The sequence below is a fragment of the Branchiostoma floridae genome, chromosome 11 (genome assembly GCF_000003815.2).
Source record: "Branchiostoma floridae strain S238N-H82 chromosome 11, Bfl_VNyyK, whole genome shotgun sequence".
Taxonomy (NCBI): domain Eukaryota; kingdom Metazoa; phylum Chordata; class Leptocardii; order Amphioxiformes; family Branchiostomatidae; genus Branchiostoma; species Branchiostoma floridae.
Genome location: NC_049989.1, coordinates 15,635,602 through 15,660,324, shown reverse-complemented (window position 1 = coordinate 15,660,324; position 24,723 = coordinate 15,635,602). Strand labels below are relative to the sequence as shown.

Sequence of the window (24,723 nt, the reverse complement as noted above, 5' to 3'; positions counted from 1 at the left end):
GACCCCTTAAATCGTTTGAGTGGTCCCACCTGGGTGATAAGATGCATCATGTCTCGTCTGAGTGTTGAATTACGAGATCGTTGTTATGATTTGTTTTTGACAGATCGTGAACAGGCACCCGCCATTTGGTAATCAAGTTCACGAGGCAGTGTCGCATCTTCCCAAGTATGAGTTGGCTATAGAGCAGGTAGGAAACGAGATTAGTTTGACTGTTTACTTTTCCTTCGTTGAATTAACCCGTTGATATAGTCAACATTATGACACAAAGTGCTCAGGTATGTAAACGTGAATCATTATTATGAATTCCATCTCACCGGAGGTACTGAACCAACCGCAGGGAGGATCGGTTGAAGCCTGGAAAATTATTTGACCCATAATATCGAAGGGCTGGGACCGAATGTGATGTGTTTTATCTATGTCATCCAGAAATGAAAAACGTTTCAAGACGAATTGCAACCAGAAGTTTAGAAAATTTGGTGTCCTTGGACAAAAGTTATCATAACAATATCAATTGCAACATTGAAATCCTGTCTTAGAATTTTTGACAGCAGTGCACGCAAAGTGCACTCAAATCTTATGGGAGCTCATGCAATACTTCATGCAATAATAATGCAATAGATCATGCAGATTTTTAAAGCCTGTGCCATACCGTAAAATATGGATTGTTTTGGAACACCTGTATGGACAGGTATTCTGGCTCAGGTACAACATAAACCTATATAATCTTACATTAGGCCACACCAAGTTTATTTGTTGTTTCTCTGATTTTTTTCAGAAAAAAATTGGTCGGTCGGTCAGAAAAAAAAAAACTTTAAGAAAAGTCGGCTGTAGGACATATAGGACAGGAAATCCTTTACTTTCAACATTTAGGGGGTCCCTGGTAGCAAAGTCCAAAGTTTGAAGAAAATTGATAAACATACTGCCCGAAATAGGTACATACAGCTACTGGAATTTGAGGCCCATATTTAATTTGAGAAAGGAGAGGCAGTGAAATTTTGCCAACACGAGGTGTGACAATCAATCTAATTTTTTTTTTTTCAAATCGGAAAAAATAGGGTCGGGAAATCCAAGAAACAACAAATAAAATTGCTGTGGCCTTATAGAGCAATATTCAGTTGTGGGAAATATGGGGAATGGTAATGGATTATCCAGACAAGATAATGCGTTGGAGGGCATAAGAAATTGCTTAATGACATATGGGAATGGAATTAAGAAAGTGATGGGAAATGTATTAGAGACATCAGGTGTACCTCATGTGCTTGCATAGGAATCTTTCAAGTTCAACAACGTACACGCATGTATTACAAAAGTCAGCCAAATACACATTAACCAAGGCTTAAAAGCATTTGTTTCAACATTGATGGATTGTAATATCTGGTAGATATTCATGACGCATGGCAAATGCAGTAAATGATAATCCTAGTGTATAACTCTTAGACAGTTGTGATGAAAAAGACACAGAATGATATCTATAACTGCACCTTAACTGCGTAATCTGATGATTATCATTAGTGTAAATTCTAATTTCACATTAATTGGAGTTTTTGCAATCGTAAAAATGCTTTCATGAAATGTTAAGACTCAAAACTTCTTTTAGCTAATAGCAACCAAATAGGCTTAAAGATTGTTTGCTCATTTATTTTTAGTATGAAACTTGAAAATTGTTCTTTGGAGTATAATTTTCCTAAATTATGGCCAAACATCAATTTCACCTTTTGGTACATGTAGGTTATAATGTTCTAGGGATTGCTGAACTTCCTAAGTATACTATATGTGTGTTTTTTTCCTATGTTATGCTCCGCGTACTAATTTGTTGGAGAAGACAGGTTTCAAAAATTGATCAGTAATACTCTTGACACCACATCCTGATGGTTGAATAAACTGTAATTTGCTTTCTATAGAATGACAACTTGAACTCATCCTTCCGAATTACTCTTTCATTCTTTATCTGTACAAACAGGGTGCCAGATACAGCCCTGCAGTGGCAGAGCTGACAATCGTGATCTCTCTCAACAACTACCAAAGTCTGAAGGACAAGGCAACTGCAGGGAAGAACCACATGTGCGTGCTGCTGATAGGGGATGCTGACAACAACGTCCTATGCAAACAAAGACTAAGGTTTCTACTCTACATGCAAATACGTACCCTTAAAATTGACATTCAACTTTTAAAATTATCTCCTCTCACTCAGAACCGGTAAACGTACAACATCATTCAACCAAATACCGAGATTTGGTTGAATGATGTTGTATGTTTCTTTTAAATCCAATAAAGTTATCTTAAGCTCCCAGGAAAGGCACTTTATAGCTGTTCATTATCCTCACTCTGCACAAGAGTACTTACGTGTAGCTTTGGCTCAGGCGTGTCCATAGATAGGACGCTGAATGGCGGTCACATATTCAAGAATTTGAGACACACGCATGCACCTAGAGCATACTACTAAAGGCACCATACTTAAGCTTATCAAAAGAGTAGAAGTTAGTCCCTGTGTGAGAGGATCAAGTAAATCTGTCTGGATGTGCTGCTTGTACTCTAAGAGTACAAACTTAGTGTGTTAAATTGTTGTGAGGCAGTTTACTGGGTATGCATTACAACCAAACTAACAAAACAAATTAAAACACATTTAGTATTTTATTCAGAATCTGATGATTGTAAAATGAAGGTACTAAATCGGTGAAGACTGAGGCAGAATTACTGTGAATGCAGAACCTTTCGCAGTGGTTTATTGTTCGCGTTTTTTGCAGTGGCCACTTCACCTTGAACTTAAAACCACCGCGAACATTTTTCCATGGCAGTAGGAGACTACAGTGCATGGTGCTACCGCGAGCTTAAAACCACCGTAAAAAGTCCTTTTTCCCGCTACCGCTAAATTTAAATCCCTGCAAATTAAGATGCATTTACAGTTACTGTATCTTCAAGGATATTATTTTCTTACAGTGACTCTACTCTGATGAACAGTGGGACTTGGACAAAGAAAGTGGAGGTGAAGAGGGCTAACAAGGGAGACGATCTGAGCATTAACTTCATAAGTCAAGACTATGGTGGGTTATTAACATGTACCTTGTGTATCCATGCAATTATATGCTCAATCTTACTCATTCATTCATTCATTCATTCATTCATTCAACCATCCATCCATCCATTCATTTGTTCATTAAGATTAAATCAAGTCACAATATTATCTAGTACATAAGGTAAAACTTTAAAAAAACTTTATCACCATTATTTTTAGTCTAGAAATTTACATTAGATAGTAGACTTATATGAAATGTTGATGATAATCTCATTATCCTTCTGCACCAGTGGGCCTGGATGTACAGAGTACCTACACTCCCTTCTACAGTGGTCCGAGGAGGCACCGTGCCACCGGCAAAAACTGGGACAACACTCCTAGGCAAAAGGTATATTGTTAAATGCTTTGAAATTCTCTATTTAGAATCTCCACAAATTTAAGGACATTCTTAATGTAGAATTTTGGCAAGAGAAATCATGATCATAACAGAAAGCTGGGAGGAAAAGTTTGTCAAAACTTACTCTAACTTCCTAAAACTCAGTTATAGACCATCTCCTCTGAGTCCTCTGAATTTCCATTTCAATTATCTAGCATATGTATTCAAGAACCGAAAAATTTAATTGGCGTGGCATTTTGGATCACCCCACTGGAGGATTTGATAGTTGGTGTTTCTTTTTTCTTATTATTAAATCAATTATATCAATTGAATATTCTTTTATCAAAGCATTCATGAATCTTTTGCATTCAACATTGAATCTATCCAAATCGGGACTACCTGACTGATGAAAGGAAAGGGTTGGGCTATGCCAGTCCCAATACCATACCTTAAAACATAGTGAATAACAATCCACTGCACTTAAGAAAGGCTGAGGGACCTTATCAAGCTTGTTCTGTGTTCTGTGGCTCTGTGAAAGTAAGTTACCAACTTGCAGTGTCACATTCGTTGGCTTTGCCTATTCAAAGCAATACTGTAACAATAAAAAAAAAAGAATCCATACATTTTCTTACTACTGCTCTATTACACACTGTCACTGGACCCATAAAAGTGGCCGCAGTGCTTCCCAATCTTTATATTGTATCTGTTGAAATATATAGTACAAGATGAAGTCGAGTGCATGGGCCATATTTTTACCTGTCAAAAAGATAATTAGATAGATACCAGTCTTCTTTTTGAGCTGTATCCTGCATATTATATATCTACCTGTTTGACATGTTTTCTGTGTTATCTCATTGATTTGTATCTAGAAAAGGGCAGAGGAGGAAATGGACTGGGAGGATATGGGGACTGATATCGACTGGTCGTCGGAGGTGAATGAGAGTGAGTCGGATATCCTTGCATGTGTGAAGTCTCAATAAGAATTTTTATTGATTTTTGCTGCACAAAAGGAAAAAATGTAACATTTTCTCTGGCATAGTTCTGAAGGCAGCAGCACTAATAATTTTGATATTTGTTGTTGTTTATTGTTGTTTATTAAGAAACCTTTTAGCCCTTACGGGCTAATCTTCCAAGGTTCAATCAACATGAATCAACATGACAATCAACATGAATACATACATTTTTAAAAATACAACAATCACAGAGTATTTACAATAGAGCACAGTGTCTAGAGGTCAGAGGTTTAGATGTCAATGTTTGAGATGGCTTGTTTAAAACTGGACAGTGTACACAGTGACTTAATGTTAGATGGCAATGAGTTCCAGAGCATAATTGCTCGGTACAGGAAGGTACGCTTTCCACTGTTTGTTTTAGGATTGGGTAGTCTGAAGTTGTTGGATACAGAAAATCTAGTATCATACATGTGGGATGAATTAACTGTGAGTGAGTGGTATGAAGGTATTGTACACATTTTGTGGTTCGTGGCTAGTGAGGATTTTAAAGAACATAAATCAGAGTACTTAAAGAGAATCTCTTTTATTGTATTATCATATTATATTGTGATGTATTTTGTTGATTGTAGACCATAACGCTTCTTTATACTGATAGCTGAGATACTGTACAATGTAAATGCAGAAACTTTTGCGGTGATTTAATGTTCACGGTTTTCTTCGTGCACTTCACCGCAAACTTAAAACCACCGTGAACATTTTTACATGGCAGTAAGAGACACTATAATTATAGTGCATGGTGCTACCGCAAAGTTTACACCACCGTGAAAAGTCCCTTTCCTGCTACCGTGAAATTAAATCTCCGCAAACTAAAATGCATTAACAGTATCATACCCAAATCACAGTCACTACACTGTATGTTGTGACTGTAACTCGACTTCCAAATCTATTATTTCAATGAGATACAATGTTTGTCCGTTTTGAAATATGTGGAAAAGAATATCAATTTGTCATTTGTTTATTTGTAATTAACATTCTACCAGCTGCCAAGAGAAATTCCATCATGGCAAACGGCTATCTTAGGATGCTAAGGGTTAATGTTGAATTTTCCCTAGATGTGCAATATGATATGATTTTGGATGTCTTATGAATTTATAGTTGTAAAGATATGTTTGATAATTGATAGATGACAGCGTTGCAGTGACACCTCGACCATTATTAGGGCCTGACAGAAAGCCCTGTAACCATCGCTGTATCAACAAGGATGCCTGCGCTCACGAGTGCTGCAAGTTTGGCGTCAAGATTTTCTCCAAGACAGCACGGCAAAGGAGCAATTGTGACACCAACATGTCCTCCTATCTGCATCAACTCCACAACAGGGCTCAAGCTCTACCTCAGACTCCTGGCATGAAGAGACTCAAGGTTTGCCATTTGTTGACTTAAAAAGTTCACATGAGAGCAAGAATAAGGCGGAATGCCATCAGAATGAAGATTCTTTTCTATTCCTGGCAATTCCTGGCAATTCGTAGTAAGTTCCAGAAATTATCACTGCATTCCAGCTATTTGTGCCCGTTTTTGACATGTTTTAACAGTTTTAAAAAAAAACTGTCAAGGTGCATTCAAAGTGGAGTAATATCGAATGGCATTCAAAGTATATTTTGTAAGTCTATTCAGACTATTCTAACTGCAGTATGACCGCATTCTATGGCATGCCAACATTATTCGAAACATTCTTATCTCATTCGATGGAGAACCAAAACTTCAAACCACTTCAAACCCTGCCTGAATGTGGCCAAGAGAATATCTGGAATGCAGTGAGAATTTCTAGAATACATTGCAAATTTCCAGGAATAGAAATTAAAGACTTTTCATTCTGAAGGCATTTTGGCTCATTCCTTCTCGTGTGAAGGGGATATAAGGTCCATTTGGAATTCCCACTGGGAATGGCCCCGAATGTGGCACGAATTTTGCAAATACTTCATTTTGGCTGGTTCCGCTTGATTCCTGCTAATTCGTTTTCAGTGTGAAGGCCCTATAACAACAGCACAGTATTCAGCACCAAGGCCAGGGTTCTAGAAAAGGACTCTAGTAGAGAAGCTGTACTTCATGTAGCTGAGCTGTCTCATAAGCCTACTAATGCTGGCTTGTTAATGAATTGATAGCTTATTCATGAAAATTTTGTGAAGAATAGTGGCATCCAGTATGAAAAACTGCTGCTGCGGTCGCTGGCACAGTTGGGCAGCAGTCAGCTAGTCTTCTTCATGTTTCCAAGTGGCTCTGTAAATGCAGCAGGATCAAGATGGTTAGGCCGCACACCTTTGCAACTTAACACATGATTGTAAAGATCATGATAAGTTTACTACTAACAGTAACTACATCTTGCCTAGAGGCTAATTACAAGCAACAAAGACAAAATAAATGTATCACTTTCAATTGAGCTTTGCCAATTAAGTGATTACTGTAAATGTTCCTTGGCCTTTTTTATGGTACAACAATAATTGTAAAGTTTATAGCAAATTCTTGCCTGAGCGCTAATTGCAGGTAACATGAGAGATTAAAACAGTGTAAAAACAATATCACAAGTGTCTACTCTAATCCAAAACTAGTAAAAGCTAACTCTAGATCCCGGGGGTATTGGCTTCGACTCCTTTTTCGAAGACAGTGGAAGACGAAAATCCCACCTTTTCTATTTTGATTAAGTGTGGGTTTTGTAAGGCCATGTTGATTTGATCATATGGATGACATCCGCGCTCGCACCAATTATCGGCCGTTTCCAAAAAAAAAAAAGTTTTCGACCACACAATAAATTGTGAAAAGCAGCTGGAAAAGGAGCACAAATATTCCGTAGATTGAAAAAAAAAAAGTACAGTATCAGAAAACAGATAACTAATCATAGTCTAATGCAATAGAGTGCCAAAATAAATCTAAAGTCAAAGAATAAGATGTGAAAGGACAGACAGAAAAAAATCTACTGTTGGTAGGGGGAGGTACCAGTACAGAATATTCAGGTCCCATTCAGGTCCAGAGGATCATTTTCAGGTCCGGATCTGAACCTGGACCTGATTGTCTGTAGAAACTTGAGAACTGGCAATACTCAAAACAATGCTAATTGGTCAGTTTTGCTACAAAGGAATCTGTTTGGTGGATTATTGGACTCCCACTGGCATTTAAAAATCCCATCTCCAAGTAATAAAGGCTAACTGTCTCTGTACCTTTGACTGTAGAAACTTGGTACAATTGACTATAAACTCTACTTGACTTCCTCTTATTGTCTTCTTGGCCCCCGGTAAGACCCCCAAATGCCTGCCGACATAGTGTGTCCATTTTGTTATTGGCGAAACCTGTTCCTCTGATTTTTTTCCAGGTCTGTTTTTTTCGGATTGGTCCAAGAAGAAAAAAAATGTCTTGCACCCGTATAATGTACTGGTCCCTACACCTGACTAGTATACCATACTATGTGTGTTTAGTCCTATGTTCAACCTCCCTGGCCACTTTGATTTCATACCGGAGGCAACTTTTTTTTTCGTTCGCTCGCATCAATTTTGGAGTTCCCAGAGGATGTCATCCATATAATCAAATCAACATGGCCTAATGTTAGAATAATAGTCAATCTTTAGGGGTATGGCTTTTTTGCCTTTATGATAGAAAAACTTTATTGCGTGACATTTGTAACAATATAATACATTATGTATGGCAACATGTACATTACATGACAGTTGAACTGCTATCATCTGATAAATCTGTGAGTTAGCTTTGCTCCACTATGAAACAGTTTCCATCTTCTCCCATATCTTTCCTTTGCCATGGTATGACAATGATGTTCAATCTTTAGGGGAATGGCTTTTTATATGTTTGCCTTCATGATAGAAGAACTTTATTGCAGGACATTTGCAACAATTGCAATGTATGGCAACTTAGCATGAAAGTTCATCCGTGTTGGTAAATGACATTGTAGAGTTTAGTTTTAGTTTTTCCACAACGTATGGCAACTTACACATACATATACATGACAGTTGTAGTGCACGACATTACTAATATCTAACAAATCTGGGAGTGGCTCTGTTGGACCATGAAACAGTTTCCATCTTCTCCATATCTCCCAGGCAAGTCCATCCCTCAGCACGCCCACTCCTGATCTGCAGCAGTTTTCCTACAGTCCGGTAGCGAGGAGGCGGTTACAGCTGGATAAGACCGCTTCGCAAGTCCCCGCCACACCAGCGCGGGGGTGGGACCATCTTGATTTCTATCACATGCATCGGGAACAAGACAGCAAGATAGTGCCAGAGCAGGCAGCGGAGGAATGTTAGTGCAAACCAATGACAATGATTACATTGTGTATAGATGTCAAACATAGTACATGTCAAGATACTCACAGCCATAGAGCGTGCCATAAAGATTTGGTGCACAATGGGATTGTGACTGCCTTGCATAAGAGTGGACTTTGAAGCTTTCTTCTCTCTTGGTCCCTCCATTCTGGGGTGAAAATTGCTTGTTGGGACACTGACAGACAAAAAATTCTCTCCATGAGTCCATCCATCCAAAATATCTGAACTTCATAATGTGCAATTGTATTGTGGATCTTTCTTTCTCTCCGGTCTAACGTCTGTCGTTCCCCATCCCTTGGGGGTTAGACGTGCTTGCACGTAGATGAGGGGACAATGATAATTAACCAATGGGCTCCCAAACAAGTGGGATGGAAAGAAAAGTAAGGAGGTTGAATTGGGTACGAGGGGGGTTCAATAAGTTCTTGGCCTCACCAAGAAATAACAAGCACAACTCAGATTTTCAGGCACAACTTCATAGTATGAAGTCTTTTATCAATATCCTCCAAATTACAAATCATTGGAGTCATTACTTTCCAGGCATTCGTTTTTTCTAAATTAGAAGGTAAGTGGGGAGAAAAAGAAGGGTGAAGTGTGATCAGACAATTTGACCTCACACCTCAGGTTGCAGATCAATTGTCCACCTTTTTTTTTCGTTATCCCTTACCTAACGTTACTGGGTGTCGCCTGCAACATGATGATCACAATAATTTGAATTTTGGTACACATTTATATAAGACTTTATACATGTACGTGGGGTTATCAATAAGTCCCCGACTTTACCGAGAAAAAATAAGCACAGCTCAGATTTCGAAGCATAGATGTCAAGTATAAAGTCTTATATAAATATGTACCAAAATTCAAATTAGTGTGATCATTACTTTGCAGGCGACACCCAGTAACGTTAGGTGAGGGAGAAGGAAAAAAACGTGGACAATTGACCTGACCTGAGTGTGTGGGTCAATTTGCGCTGCTGGAAGTTAGAAACCCAATTCTTTTTGCTTGAAATAGGAAGAGAATCATTATCAAACATTTTGACAACGTCTTTTGTTAATTTATGGCATGGGAAACTAGACCCACACATGTCTGATCACAATTCACACAACTTTTTTCTCGCCACTTACTTTCTAATTTAGGAAAAACGAATGCCTGGAAAGTAATGACTCCAATGATTTGAAATTTGGAGGATATTGATAAAAGACTTCATACTATGAAGTTGTGCCTGAAAATCTGAGTTGTGCTTGTTATTTCTTGGTGAGGCCAAGAACTTATTGAACCCCCCTCGTATATGCTATTTGCATATTAAACTTTAGATTTTAAATCTCCATTGATAAAACTGGTAAACATTATTTTTTGTAACGGCAATAGAAAATTTGTTATAAATTTGTTACTATAATTGTATTTGTCTATCTATTTCTATAACATAAGTCTTATTTATTTATTGACGTGTGTTCCCGTGATCTACCCACCTGGACCTCTGGAAAGTGGCCAGGGTCGACAAGGCATTCTAGTTGAAATAAAGGATATTGATTAGGGGTGGGTACCGGTACAGAAAATTCAGGTCCAGGTCCGGTTCAGGTCCAGAGGATTAGGTCCAGGTCTGGACCTGAACCTGGACCTGATTCAGTATGTGAAAACTTGTGAATGGACGATAGGCAAAAAAATGGTCCTAAGAAATCTGTTTTGTGGAATATTCGATACCCACTAGCGTTTTCAAATCCTACAAGGCTAGCTGACTCTGTGCGATTGACTGTAAAACTTGGTAGAAATGACTATAGACTCTATTCTACTTTGCTCTTATTATTTTACTTGACCGGTAAGCCCCAAAACGTGTGAATGCCTGATCTGTTTATTTTCCAAAAAGTCCAACATCCAGTCCACCAAATGTTTTTAAGTCCTGTCTTTCTGCACCGGTCCAATAAGAAAAAAAAACGGTTTTGTACCAGTACACCGCACCGGTACCCAGCCCTAATATTGATGGATTGATTGAATGGTGAATTAATGTGCCAATAAAACTTTTGTTATGACAGATGAAGCGTTCCTGAATGATGACACCCTGCCAGACTTGAGTACGGTGTGGACAGGTGACTTAGACTGTGATGTATCACCCGAGGAACAACAAGGTAGGCCCTTTTCCCTCCTCTGTGTAAATAGTTTAGTCACAATCTTTGATAGGCCAATTTCTATCTCCTTTAAAACACTTCATCAGTCATTTAGGGCACCAAATATCTTTAGAAGCAGCATAAATGGGTCAAAGTTTTCAATGCCTGTTACCATGTCATTACTCAGGACTGTACTCTAAGCCAATACAATCAGGATTATAGTTTTTTTTTAGTAAACGAATATCTAAATGCCACTTGTTCTGCATTGACTGGATGCCAGACCATTTGACAGTGAATAGATCATATGAGCAAACATAAGCTAGAATAGGATGGATACCACACATTGTGATCAATGATGAACAACAAAATACATTGCTATAACTGTTCAATTGCCGGCTTCCATGTCCTTCTACAGCAACAGTTTCTTTCCCCGTACAGCAAAATTATGGAACTCACTTGACGACTCTTGTTTCCCTCCTGTCTACAACTTATCAGCCTTCAAAACAAATGTCCACCGCTATCTCCGTGCACAGTTTCCAACTTCTTAGTGGTCTTGTGACCGTGCTTTGAACAATCTCGTTTTAAAAAAAAAGGTGGTTTATTCAACAGATGTTTTGGTGACTGTCACCATCCTCAGTTCAATTCTGACTAGGTCTGTCTTCCATTGACATACCAATTAACCTAATGAAATTGCTGACATAATAAACTGAGTCACGAAATATGATGAATGATGATGACAGTGATGGAAAAAAGACAGTCTTCATTAAGTGAAATCCTATTATTGATAACTGCAGTCTTTTGGTATGAGTGTCCAATCTTTGATAATCAGTACCAACATATATTTAGGAATCAGAGCATATCCTGACCTGCTGCAGTACATACATACCTAATATGAATCAAATCCACTGCATGGCAGAGATAGATTGTTTTCCTTACCAACATCTAAAGATTTCTTTGATTCACCAGCACACAGGTCCATTTTTTGCACAAGAAACGATTACCTGGTCCACCGTCTGGAACAAATGACCTGCAGTATTGTTCCGCTTGCTTTGCAAGCAAGAGCACGACCGATAATGCTGAAGACCTTTTCGTTTCTGTTACTTCCGTGCAGATTGCTTTCCATGGATGGCAGATGGCCAAAGATCTGGTACAGATTTCTCGACTTCTGAGGTTCATCAGCCTACCGATACTGACACGTATCAGCCACTGCAAAGTGAGGGAACGTTCCCATTGCAGTGGCAAGATCAGAATGCAAAGAAGAAGCCGAGCACATTCAGCTTTAAGCAGAAGTTATCATCCTCTCAAAGGTGATCTCCTTCATTCAAGCATGCTTGTCATCTATCTTTAGGCCTTGTTGATTCTATTATATGGCTGACATCCATCACATCAATTTTGCATTGTTTCCCCCCCAATAGTTTCCTACTATACTGTACAATGTAAATTGTACAAAGCAGGTATGATATGAGGAAAATATATTACGTATACTGACAGGAAAATTAGTGAAAAATAGATGCTAAAGTTAAATGCCTAATAGAATGCCACAGTCAATTTCACAGTCAAAAAAGAAGATGTGGAAGAACAATAATTATTATAATTGAAGAATCTATGATAATTGTTCAGTATACATAATACTCTGTGTATTAAGTCATCTAGTCAACCAACCTGACTGCTTAGATTTCATAATTTTTTTGCCAAAACTGTTTATTCTTTGCACTCTCGCATCAGTTTTAGGCTCCCAGAAAATGTTATCCGTATAATTGAATCAAAACGGCCTTTTATATGGTACTGAGTTTCCATCAATTGATTAGGTTGATCTCTTAATTTTTTTGCCAAACTTTTTATTCTTTGCACTCTTGCATCAGTTTTAGGCTCCCAGAAAATGTCATCCGTATAATTGAATCAAAACGGCCTTTTATATGGTACTGAGTTTCCATCAATTGATTATGTTGATCCCTTAAGATACTCCTTCACACTGACGCCTAACCCACTGTTGATGATACATTTTCCAATTAAGGATCACAGTGGATATCACTACCATTGAAATATGCCTCGTCTTACTTAACTCTTTTAGCCGACGTTCATTTGAATTACTGCTGATTGCTTGTGTAATTGCATTGCTTTTTAATAATCTCCACCCATCCTTTGATGAATAGGAACCCAGCGATTCAGAACCAGGTGTTGAGGAGTAGCGCCAGAAGGCAGCCCTTTGTTGGTCCGAGTGTGCGCGAAAGAGTACCTCCGAGGTCGTGCCAAAATCCCGTTTGCTTTTAATCCATTCCTTAATCTCTGCACTGTTTGATTGATTAATTTCTCTCCACGGTTGATCTAAATTGTTCCCTATATAATTTCATGAAAGTCTTTGGCATGTGTTCAAATTTGCCGTAGATAATTTTCATGGCTTAGTTTGATCAGTTCTCATAATTACTCTACTTAGAAGCTGTGAATCACAAATACATGTACTTATTTTATTGCTGTCTGTGATATGCATATATTAAAGTATGAAAGTAATTCTGGAAGGAGAGGGTGGACTTGGTCCGGGCAAGCAGCCCGCGATGATGATGATGATGATGATGTAATTACTGTATAGTCATGGATAGATGTGAAGTTGAAGCTTTGTGCGAGGAAGAGTACCGCAGAGGTCGTTCCAAAATCCCGTTTGCTTTTAATCCATTCCTTAATCTCTGCACTGTTTGATTGATTAATTTCTCTCCATGGTTGATTTAAATTGTTCCCTATATAATTTCATGAAAGTCTTTGGCATGTGTTCAAGTTTGCCGTAGATAATTTTCATGGCTGAGTTTGAGCTCTCATAATTACTCTACTTAGAAGCTGTCAGGGAATTGCAGGTGCTTAATTTCATTGCTGTCTGTGTTATGCATATATTAAAGTATGAAAGTAATTACTGTACAGTCATGAATAGATGTGAAGTTTTAGCTTTGTTCCAACACAAAAAGAACAGAACTCAAAGTAAATTTTGTACATGTACCAGAAACTGTACAATGTCATGTACATTTAGCAAGAATGGTATGAAATTTCTATTTTGTTATACAAAATGTAACTTACATTCATACTCATAGCACATATTCATAAGGAGTGTAGACACAGAGTACACAGTTAGATCATATTCCACTTTTTATACTTCTCATGCCTCGAATGATAAGATATGGCTTTAAACCATGTCTTATGGTAATCTACTGCATAAGCAGTTCTTAATAATGAAGCAAGAAAATTGAATCGCTGTTCTTAATTGTATATCAATGATTGTCTTAATTTGAGTACGAGATGTGTACTAGATATGTTGGACCCCAATATTGAGAGAATTTGATAATAATTCTAAGAACCAATATCTTTGAAGCCACCAAGTGATGAAATTACCCCATTCCAAAACTAGGTGCAATGAGACGCAATCAGAGATGGAAGCTACTGATGATGACCCCTGGGAGGATGGAGAAGATGATCTTTTTGAAAACGCTGAAGCAGCATTACCTCGTACGTCCTCGGTCAGATACGTGTCATTCTTGTTTATACCCCTGTCACATTTGGTGAAAATCGATTGGACGACGATTCTGTGGCAATTGCCCGAGCCTCGCTTATAATAATAACTTTATTGCACAACAATTGTACAAGGTACAAAGTATGGCTTATATGTGACAGTGACAGTTTTCAGGTGAAAAATACGCGCAACCCTCGGTCGATCTTAAATATGGCCGATCTTCCATCGATACGCCTGAAGATCGTGGATAATGTGACAGGGGTATTAGGGAGTCATGGATTACTGTATTAGCAACATGACTCTTGCATGTTGTCATGCGGGGTAAAGTCTCACCTTTTTCACAGTTGAGGTACTAATAGTAATACTAAGCTTTAGCACATTAGAACATGTTTATAGCTGCCATACATTAGAACATGTCTATAGCTGACAAATTATGCCTGAAGATGGCTGATTGAAGCTTTATGAATAATGCACTTCCATGGTTATTGACTCAAAGGTAGACAACCTTGAAATACGTACCTCTTAAGAGAAGAGATTTGTCATTTCTTGACTTTGTGGCATTGCCATTGAAGGAGGATGCCAATGTTTTTTCCGGCATTTTGCCAGTCTGTTTGTTGGGTTCTTTAAAAGAAATGACCATAAATGCTAGATTTACCCTTAGTCATTGTATTGTCATCTTTCAGAATATGTGGATACACAACCTCAAGAGGAGTTGCCAAACAGTAAAGATCGTCATCAATCAATGCATGGCCAAATGCAGGCAAGGACGCCAGAAACTGGATCCGTTAGGAGACAGGGCAAGGTGTTTGCCTGGAAGACTCCATCTGCCTCTAACATTGCTACCAAGACATTTACATACCCAAAGCCAACCGTAAAGGCCCCTGCATATCCAGTTCCCTATCCTCAGTCTGCACAGAGAAAGCAATCCGAACATAACACAGGGTGAGTTTTAAGTAAAAACTGCCATCCCGTATACGTTTTAATGCCCTTGCGTTGTGAAGAAATTAGTTTGACATACGACTTTCATTTTGTCGCAGGAAACAACCACTGGTGTTAAATATCCTAATCCTGACAAACTATGTTGTGTAATGTATCAAGGTCCTTAAACCTTCATAGCACCTATCCTTCATAGAACAGACTTGATTCATTGATTGATTGATGGACTGACACCTTAGATAAAATCTCAGCTAAGAGAAGCATTCATCGTTCTAATGAAGTATGTGTCTTCAGAACTGTCCACAGCCCTGTAAATGTATTGTTGAGATTCTTTCCCTTCTGTATTGAGTAATTGCTTATTCATTGTCCATTAGGAGAACTGCCACTCAAAGCCCCACGGTAGGGAGATACCGAGCTTCCGTGCCCCCTCCTTTTACCCCAGGGGCTGAGGACTTCTGTTCTGCAAGGGAGATCCACGAGTCTCGGATGTCACAAACCACAAGGTGGCGCCCATCTATCATAGAGCACTTATCCATCATTATCGTTCATGCCAACAAGGGGCTTATGCGGTAACATGCATGGCCCACTTATGTGTCGGTGTGTTTCATCTGTTTTCATACAACTTTGTCCCTGAATCACATGATCAAGTATTCCTGTACCTGTACGTGCATGCTGTCTTGTGTAGAAGATGCATTTGAAACTCAAAAGTTTGATTGAGTTGTGCTTTTAATGCTAGTAGCAGTTGGAGGTTGTGAATTGGATGAAATTACACTGGAAATGATACTACTTGTTACTCTCTTCATGGTGTGTTGGATGTTAACAAAGAAAAGAAAAATTGGCACAATGTAAACTCAGAGGGGTCATGTTGTAAAGGGTTGCAGCTGGGAATCTAGCACCAAGGACAGTAACACTATTGATTAGCTCCTTCTGAAATTGTAGCTTTTGTAGTAAACCATAAGCCAGTGTGTGTAATTACCTAATTTGTATTCCTCTATAGGGAGAAGAATGATGGCTATGGAGGAACATGGGCAAAGGGTCTGTTTGATGTCAAAGAGGTCGACAGCAATAAATTCAGCACCTCAGACAGGGACTTCACTTCTGGTCGGCAACTTCAGGAGGAACGTCCTCCATTGAAGGACCACCCTTCTCTGGTGGGTATTACTCGCCTTGTTTTTGGACAAATCAAGAAGATGATATTGCTCCAAATATATTTTCCATGAAAGTTGGATAGTCTTTATTTTAGGCCACAGCAAGTAAATTTTATGGATGACATCAGTGCGCGCATTAATTTTCGCCTGATTTCAGAAAGAAAAAAAATTTTTAAATTTGTTCTTCTGCAGGGATGGTCAACATGACGATTAAGTACCAAAATGAGCAAATATGTTGTGTTGTAGCCTAATAATTGTACTTGACTGTACAAGTGAAAGTTGCGAGGTACCCAGGGCTGTAGTTGTAGAAATGAAACTTATTGGATAGTTGTAAAAGTGACACCAAAATGGAAGTGTGGTTACCAACTTTGTTGGTGATGCCAGTCTACCACACTAGTGTCACTTTTACCACACCAGTACATGTCTTGAATACGGGAATGAATGCCTGGTTGGCTCTGATACCATGTTTTGTCCCTTTAATTCTTGTTACAACATTCATTGCAACTTTATGGTGCCTATTTTTGAAAATGTAGCCATCTTGTTTTTTTTCACCCATCTTGTTTTTTTTTCTGCCCTATTGCACTATTTTTGCAGTCTGCATAAAATTTACTTGCTGTGGCCTTAGGTAACGATGTTAACTTGAGATATTTGTACCAGGCAAATTCTACAAGGGACAAGATGTGTTCTTTCCTATTGTAGGGGAAAATACTGTAAATACATTTGTGTTTGCAGGGATTCAATTTTGCGGTAGCTGGACAATGTGTTTGCAGTGTTTTTGAGTTCACGGCAGTGCGACACACTGTAGTCACAAACTGTAAAGGATAATGTTCGCGGTGGCTTTGAATTCACGTTGAAGCGGCCACATGAAACAGCGAACATAAAACCACCGCAAACATTTCTGCATTTACAGTTACTGTAATGTCCTTGTGGATGTTAACAGGGGAACAACTATATAATTCCCTTGAGAATAAAGATAGATCTTCCTCACAGCATTCCACATTCCATAAGCACAGATTAGGGACACCCTCGCTACGGGTCAGCGTGGAATTTAGGATGCGTGAATGGCGGATAGATTGTGTCCATTTCCCTTGCAGGACTTTGAAAGTTATCAGCCTCTGTGCAGATCTGCACCTCCATGAAGCATATATTAATACTTGACATTTCACAATGGGACGTGACAGTTCTTTCAGGCCACGTTAAGACTCAAACACAGCTGCATAGTGCAACCTCTGATACACTTCAGCTGTGATACATACTCTAGGCAGCATCATAGCATGGATTTGCAATAACTTACTATTAAGATATATATTCTGGGTTTTCACTCACTGTGGTAAGATAGTTTGCTTGTAGAGTGTTGCTCTTAAGTGTGAATCTTAACGATTATTTTTACTCAATTCTTGCTGGACATCATTATGTAAAAACAGAGTAGCCATTGAAAATAATTACCACATTATCTTCAGAAAAAGTAAAGACAAAACCTTTTTATTTTTCATTGAATAAACATTGTAGGGAGAAACACCAAAGAATGGAAAGAGTAATTCTGACGATCAAGTGAAGAGTCCTCCAGAGGCTTTCACTTTGGACAGTTTTCTGACAACCAGTGAGGAGCCACGTTCCATCCTGAAGAATCCAGGACCTGCGTCACTCAAGAGCGAATCTCCTGATTTGGTTGCTTTCAACAAATCTCTTCCATCTTTCTTCACAAATGAAGACACCAGGTTAATTTCTTGTTTCATGTCTCTTTGAGTTGGCTTTTGAATTTTTGTAAGATTTTTTAAAATAATATCAGTTGTAGCTTATATGCAATGGTTTTAGGATGCATATGAATCCAAATAAATGCATTTGAGTCTTGGGCCACACTGGCACTGGCACTATTACATGGATGATGTCTTCTGGGCACCCCGAAACTGATGCAGTTGTACAAATTAAAGAAGCTGCCCTCATTACCAAAATCGAAGTGTTCAGTAAGGTTGAACAAATGACTGAACACACACAGAATGGTATACCAAACAATAAGGTCTTTTTTCTTTCATGTCTTATTCTTCTTTGACATTTGAAATACTTTGCTTAGGACTTTCAGCTTATTTGCTACATATGACAAAAATACAGTATGGTTGAAAACCTTTTTATGGAAACTATAGAAAAATTGATGTCATCCATGTAAGTCAGCATGGCCTTAATTAATAAAGATTGATAAACCATATGAGATCCTTTGCAGGCTGGAGGATGCTGCAGCCGAGGCTCAAGACACTTTCAACAGCATCTTTGCCGGTATATTCTGAGGTACAGAAAGCAGTGGACTTAGTAGTTACCATCCTGTCACAGAGTGGAGAAGAGCAATCATCTGTATCATTTTAACAACAAACACAGGTGAACTTTCACGCATATCAATCATCTACTTAGTTATATATCACATCATAATTGTGAGGGGCACACAATCATAATTGAATACCAAGGTAGCCTAGACTCTATTACAGAATAGAGCAGCGTGGATGTTTATGAAAAGGCATGAAGAGTTTGACATGTGAGGGACCTTATGTACTTGAGGAATTGAAAGTCTTGTTGCAGAAAAATTAGAATTAAAAACAAAAATTAGAATTAAAAGTTTCAGAGGGGGTATGGAAGTCTCCACTCTGTTTGGCTAACCTTAAGAAATATCTAGCCCTTGAGAGACCTTCATTTTTCTTACCTCAAGGATGGAACTGACATCATTAATTGCATTTCACTTAGATTTACAGTGTAAGCAATGTGCTAGTTTACGATAACAATTCATCAATTATTGTTGACATTTGTGCTAGATTTCCCAAGACGAGACAACATACCATGGCATTTTCCGCTTGTAGCACCGTTGATGTTATCACCGAAAATATTTCATGATTAGAGTATTATTTTCCGGAAGAGCAATCAAGATTAATCGCAGGGCGTTTCTCTCTTAAGTTAAAGAAGATTACTATTTCTCACATAGCTTGTAAGGACACGTGGAGTAAATCTTGCTGTTACAAGGTTTAAAATTGCTTCAGAACATTATTGCAAATTGTCAAACGAAATTGGGGGTGTTTGAATTCACAGACTTTGATGCAAAATGAGGACAACACAATATTTCATTACAGGTAGGTCACTTGCATAATACAAAGAACTAAGGAAAATATTTCTGGAGGGTTCTTGAGTTATTTTGTTCACAATAACATGTTAAGTACCTGAACGATATTGCAGGCATATTTAGAAACACTGAAAAGCGTATGATTACAATAAGACTTGGTCACTTAGAGATGAATGTAAAGAACTAGCAATCACAAACGTTACTTAGGGTATGTGTATAGGTATTGAATTTTGTTCAAAACAAGTCAATAAAGTACTCGACATGTATTAACATGTCATGTATCTGTCAAAAATACTGACTGTATTATGCCAGGACTAGGGCATTTACAGAAGAATGTGAAGAACTAGCAGTAACAAATTTTGCTTGAAGGATGTTGACTAGTTTTGGGCATGAACGTTTGTTAACAGGAACGTTTAATGCACCTGAAAGATATTTCTTTCAAATAATACTGACAAGTGACAACTATCTTTATCGAACGTTACATGCAAAGGAATGTGGAGAAATAGTAGTCACAATTCTTACTTAAGAGATGTTGGTTAGCTTTCGAATTGAATTTTGTTCTCTATAAGATGTAATGTACCTTACAGATATCAAAAATATCTTTAGAAATACTGACAAGTGTATATATCAAACTAAACCTGACTAACTATACCTGTACGTGCCTACATACCTGCTTCTCTGGTTGTATTCGATGATGTTATTAGTTGTCTCCATGTTATTGCATGCTTTCTTGATAAGGTTGTCATCCTGGAGACTCTGTTACATCATACACAATATTGCATTATTAGGCACAAAGCCAATTTGTCAATTCTTTGCCCTTCAGTTGACCGTGACACAACGTTGTGTCATATCAAGATGTAATAAATACATAAGGTTCGTGTTCATTAACACCACTAAGACTATATTATAGAAAGTGTTAAGACAAATAGACAAGGGTTACGTTTTTCGTTTGAAGTAAAAATGTTAGTTGTAGCATGATTTATTCACACACCTTGTATAAGAAGATTGACAGTGCACATGCTTCAATTATGTTGTCGTGTGCAATATGTTAGAAGTTTACTGTACTAGCAAATATAATTTTGAATAGGTTTTTAGACTTTAACAATGTATTTATTCTCTGTATTTATTCTCAGATAATGCATGTCTAACTTGACTACATGTACAGTACCGGGCAAGTATTCGTTTTTAATAGGTTTAAGATAGGACTATCAAAAAATCTTTTTCTTTTCTTTTTAAGTATCATGCCATAAGCGTTTGAGCATACATTAAGTATGTGATGTACGGTTATATCATATATGATCAACTTGACCTTTTAAGCTTACCGTTATCTAGTGATATATTGCAGTCGGTTCACATACTTGACTTGTGTGATGATAAACCAGATTGTAAATTTTCACATTGCAAAGGTTGCAGATTGTGTTACAAACTTACGTAGTGCTTTCACGATGTCAGTAGTTGTACGTGCAAATTTTTATTGAACACTGACATTTACACAGCTCGTTAAAATAATCACAACCATAAAGTGTATTCCTCTGTAATAGTTGGCTTCAAATGCCTCATTGAGTAAAGATATCTCGTACTATTGAAAGTGTGATTCCTTCCACTCGTCAATTTACCTGGTACCCGCACCAAAAGGTCATGTAGTCAGGAACTCTCGTAATTTTTCATTAAGGAAAAAATGATGTGTGAGCAGCTCTAAACGCCCGCAAGGAGAAATGATGTATCGTAAGCTCGTAAACAGTTGGAGAAGGTTGCATGATGCCGATCTATTATCGAAGGGCCACGCCAATTTTATTTGTTGTTTCTCGGATTTCCCGACGCTATTTTTTTCCGATTTGAAAAAAAAAAAAACTTTTGAAATTGATGGCCGCACCTCGTGTTGACAAAATTCCGCTGCCTCTCCTTTCTCAAATTAACTATGGGCCTCAAATTCCAGTAGCTATATGTGCCTATTTTGGACGGTACGTTTATCATCTTTCTTCAAACTTTGAACTTTACTACCAGGGACCCCCTAAATGTTGTTATTTCTGTTGTGAAACTTGAGTAAGCCCCTTGATCTCTCCTACACCCGAATTTTTGCAAAAATTGAAAAAATTTTTTTCGACCAATCGACCCAATTTTTTTTTGAAAAAAAAAAAAAAAAAAAAAAAAAAAAAAGCAACAACACAGAAACAACAAATACAATTGGTGTGGCCTAGGTGAGCCCTGTTCGGTTGAGATCATTTCCTAGATATCGCTTATCACGAAAGATCCATCAGCCAGACAAATCAGGCGGAGATCTGAGCAAACTACTTCACCCTTAGTGACCTCTAATTCCATCTTTATAATCCGTGTAATCCTGTTCCGGGCGATCTGGGCTCTCTCAGGGGTATTTGCAACAAATTAACGCCGTATTATACAGTCAACCCCCTTGCCCTCTAGGCATGATTAGACTTGGGAGGATGTGTGTCGTATTATCAGCGATGTTCAGAACGACCGTATAATCTGGAAACTTTTAGATTTACACATGTTAAGTTGGTATCTCACTGCACTTCTGGCACCGGTGCGGCACTGCGGGGTTCGAAAGATTACTCAACGAAATTCAGAGATAAAGAACGAACTTTCTTACGTTTGGTGTATTTGTTGTCATCCTTTTACATATTGCGCAATATCTAAATTATAAAAAAAATTGGAAAAAATAACGCAACAGTGAACGAGCCCCGTAGTGCCGCACCAGTGCCCCCAGTGCAGTGAGATACCACCTTAAGGTTGAGTCTAGAGGCACTGGTGTGCGTGGGAGTGTGAAGTGCACTTTATAATGTAAATGATATTGCTTTCAGTCCAACCTGCGACCCCGAAATGAAAGAATGACTTTGATTTTACATCATAAGATACATCATGATACACTCAATGATATTCTTTTCATGTGCAACCTGCGACCTCGAAATGGAAGAATGACTTTGATTTCGTTTCATATTTCCATTTTTTGTTTCTCATTTTCCTGATCAGTTGCTGAAAGGAATAAGGGCTGTCAAAGTTGTGGGTTTACATGATACAGAAGTATGATACCCGATTCTAGTGTAGCATGATATCTCTCAGAAGGAATATGATAAAGCAGCTCACGATTGTATATGCGCATGTGTAGTAAATGCATCATGGGTAACATGTCAAAGGTGAAAGCCCCTGAGACATAAACAAATCTTGACACAGTTATGCAAAGCGAAGCATAAATCGTCAAGACGAACTGTATAGAGGAATTCACAATTTGATTTATCACCAACAATGCATTTCGCTTCGCACGCGCACTTAGAATTGTGAACCACCTTACTACATAGCTATCTGCACGCTGTGAGTGGGTATGCTGACAGTACTAAATCTCCAATTGGTATTTTTGAATGACTTTCTGTGGCCAGTACGTGTACAGTCCCGGAAATTTTATTGTTCCAGCCATATGGATTACATGTACATCTCAGTAATAGTACACGCTATCACTGACATTACATCTTTACAGCACTAACTAACATCTTTAACGAAAATGCCTGGTACGCATTTTCAACCATAAACCCTCGTCATTTTGACATTGAATCTGCGGTATCGCTGTTAATAGTTAATGCAGTAGTGTCACAAATATTAAGACATCATTGGACTATACACCAGCTGTACACATACAAAAATCGTCACTACTTGAATCCTCCATTAGAAATGCCAATGCAAAGGTATACATGTGTTCACGGTCACAGTGCTTTTTCTTACCAGGTCAGATATTTGCTGTACAGCAATGCTGATGTTACACATGTACTGTTCACTGTACACAACTAGTTTACCTACAAAGAGCGTTGTCACAAGGTATATGACACAGTACAATAGATATTGGGTATAATGTTTCCGTTGTTCGCATCAAGGGATGGTCATCTTAAACGTCAAACCTGTAACAGTTCTAGACACTGTGCTCCCATATGGGACGATTTTCAGACTACTTCGATGTCAAAATTGCATTACGCGCGGTGTATAGGCATGGTAAACTATTTCTCTCATTTAAACTGCAAAAGCATGTGTTATATTCAATATTGACCACAAATCTAGTCACAAATTGCATAACTTTCTAGGCAAATCACTCTATGAATACCGATATTAACAAGAATGTACATTGAAATTCCTGTTTCATACGTCCTGGGTACAACTGCTGGGATAGCTACACAAATACCAATCTCTATTATGAAAACACGTTAAAAGCTTAAAGCGTACATCTAATGGGGTTTTAATGAGATACTGCTCTGTTAATGTATCCCAATTTACGCTATGTAGAGAATTACTGTTGCTATTACCTCTTTTTAAGGCGTATTTAATAGGGCTGGGTACCGGTACAAAACCGATTTTCTCATTGGACCGGTCCAGAAAAACCGGACCTGAAAAAATTCGATGGACCAGATGTTGGACCGATTGGAAAGTGAACAGAATATATGATCAGACATTCACGTTTTCGGGGTTACCGATCTAGGCAAATAACAAGAGCAAAGCAGAGTAGACTCTAAAGTCATTTTTACCAACTTTTACAGTTAATCGTACAGAGGCAGGTAGTCTTGTAGGATTTTAAAACGCCAGTGGGAATCGATCGCGAATACTCCACAATACAGATTTATTTGTGGCAAAATGGACCATTGTTTTGAGTATCGTCCATTCACAAGTTTTCACATAATGAATCAGGTTCAGGTCCAGACCTGGACCTGATCCTGTGGACCTGGATTTTCTGTACCGGTACCCACCCCTAGTATCTAATAACCATGGATGGCTAACGCTCAAGCCCTTCACAACAAGATTGAACTTTTACTATCAACATCGTTCCTTCGCCTGGCAAGGATTTTGGCACATGTGCTCTACATAATCTCAAAATACAGCCACCTCTAGTACTCATGACACCATGTTTCGGGCTTCACAAGCAAAAAGGATAGAGTTTTTTTCCTTAGGTGTTTCGAGCCGTCACTATCTGCAACCAAGTTTGAGTTCCTATATGGTATTTGAAGACAGTTCCATTCCTACAACTGGATAGGATGTTTCGAGTGACATCCATCACTCTTTTTCAGCGTCACTAGAATGAGTACCTCAACTGACCGGTCCAAAAGCCTCACCGGCCGAAGGGGCAGCAATACAACACACATTCCTCGCCCTAAGATCCTCAGCCCAAAAAGCCAGCTTAAAGGTGGTATCTCACTGCACTTGGGGCACCGGTGCGGCACTGCGGGGATCGTTCACTGCGGCACTGTTTTGTTATTTTCGCCGATTATTTTATAACTTAGATATTGCGTA

The 24,723-nt window shown here is 38.4% G+C and overlaps 1 protein-coding gene across 1 annotated transcript in view; it reads left to right on the top strand.

Annotated features, from left to right (window-relative positions):
- The window catches only part of LOC118426246 (probable ATP-dependent DNA helicase HFM1), a 43,044-nt gene extending 22,007 nt beyond the window's left edge, over positions 1–21,037 (top strand). Inside the window, 16 exon segments of the mRNA XM_035835517.1 lie at positions 104–187; positions 1,961–2,118; positions 2,938–3,041; positions 3,304–3,401; positions 4,259–4,331; positions 5,526–5,761; positions 8,443–8,641; positions 10,692–10,784; positions 11,875–12,070; positions 12,917–13,006; positions 14,155–14,252; positions 14,940–15,198; positions 15,567–15,695; positions 16,190–16,343; positions 17,850–18,058; positions 18,559–21,037. Of these exon segments, the coding sequence (XP_035691410.1) occupies positions 104–187; positions 1,961–2,118; positions 2,938–3,041; positions 3,304–3,401; positions 4,259–4,331; positions 5,526–5,761; positions 8,443–8,641; positions 10,692–10,784; positions 11,875–12,070; positions 12,917–13,006; positions 14,155–14,252; positions 14,940–15,198; positions 15,567–15,695; positions 16,190–16,343; positions 17,850–18,058; positions 18,559–18,622 (2,244 nt within the window). The 3' untranslated portion in view covers positions 18,623–21,037.
- Positions 21,038–24,723: the final 3,686 nt, after the last annotated feature.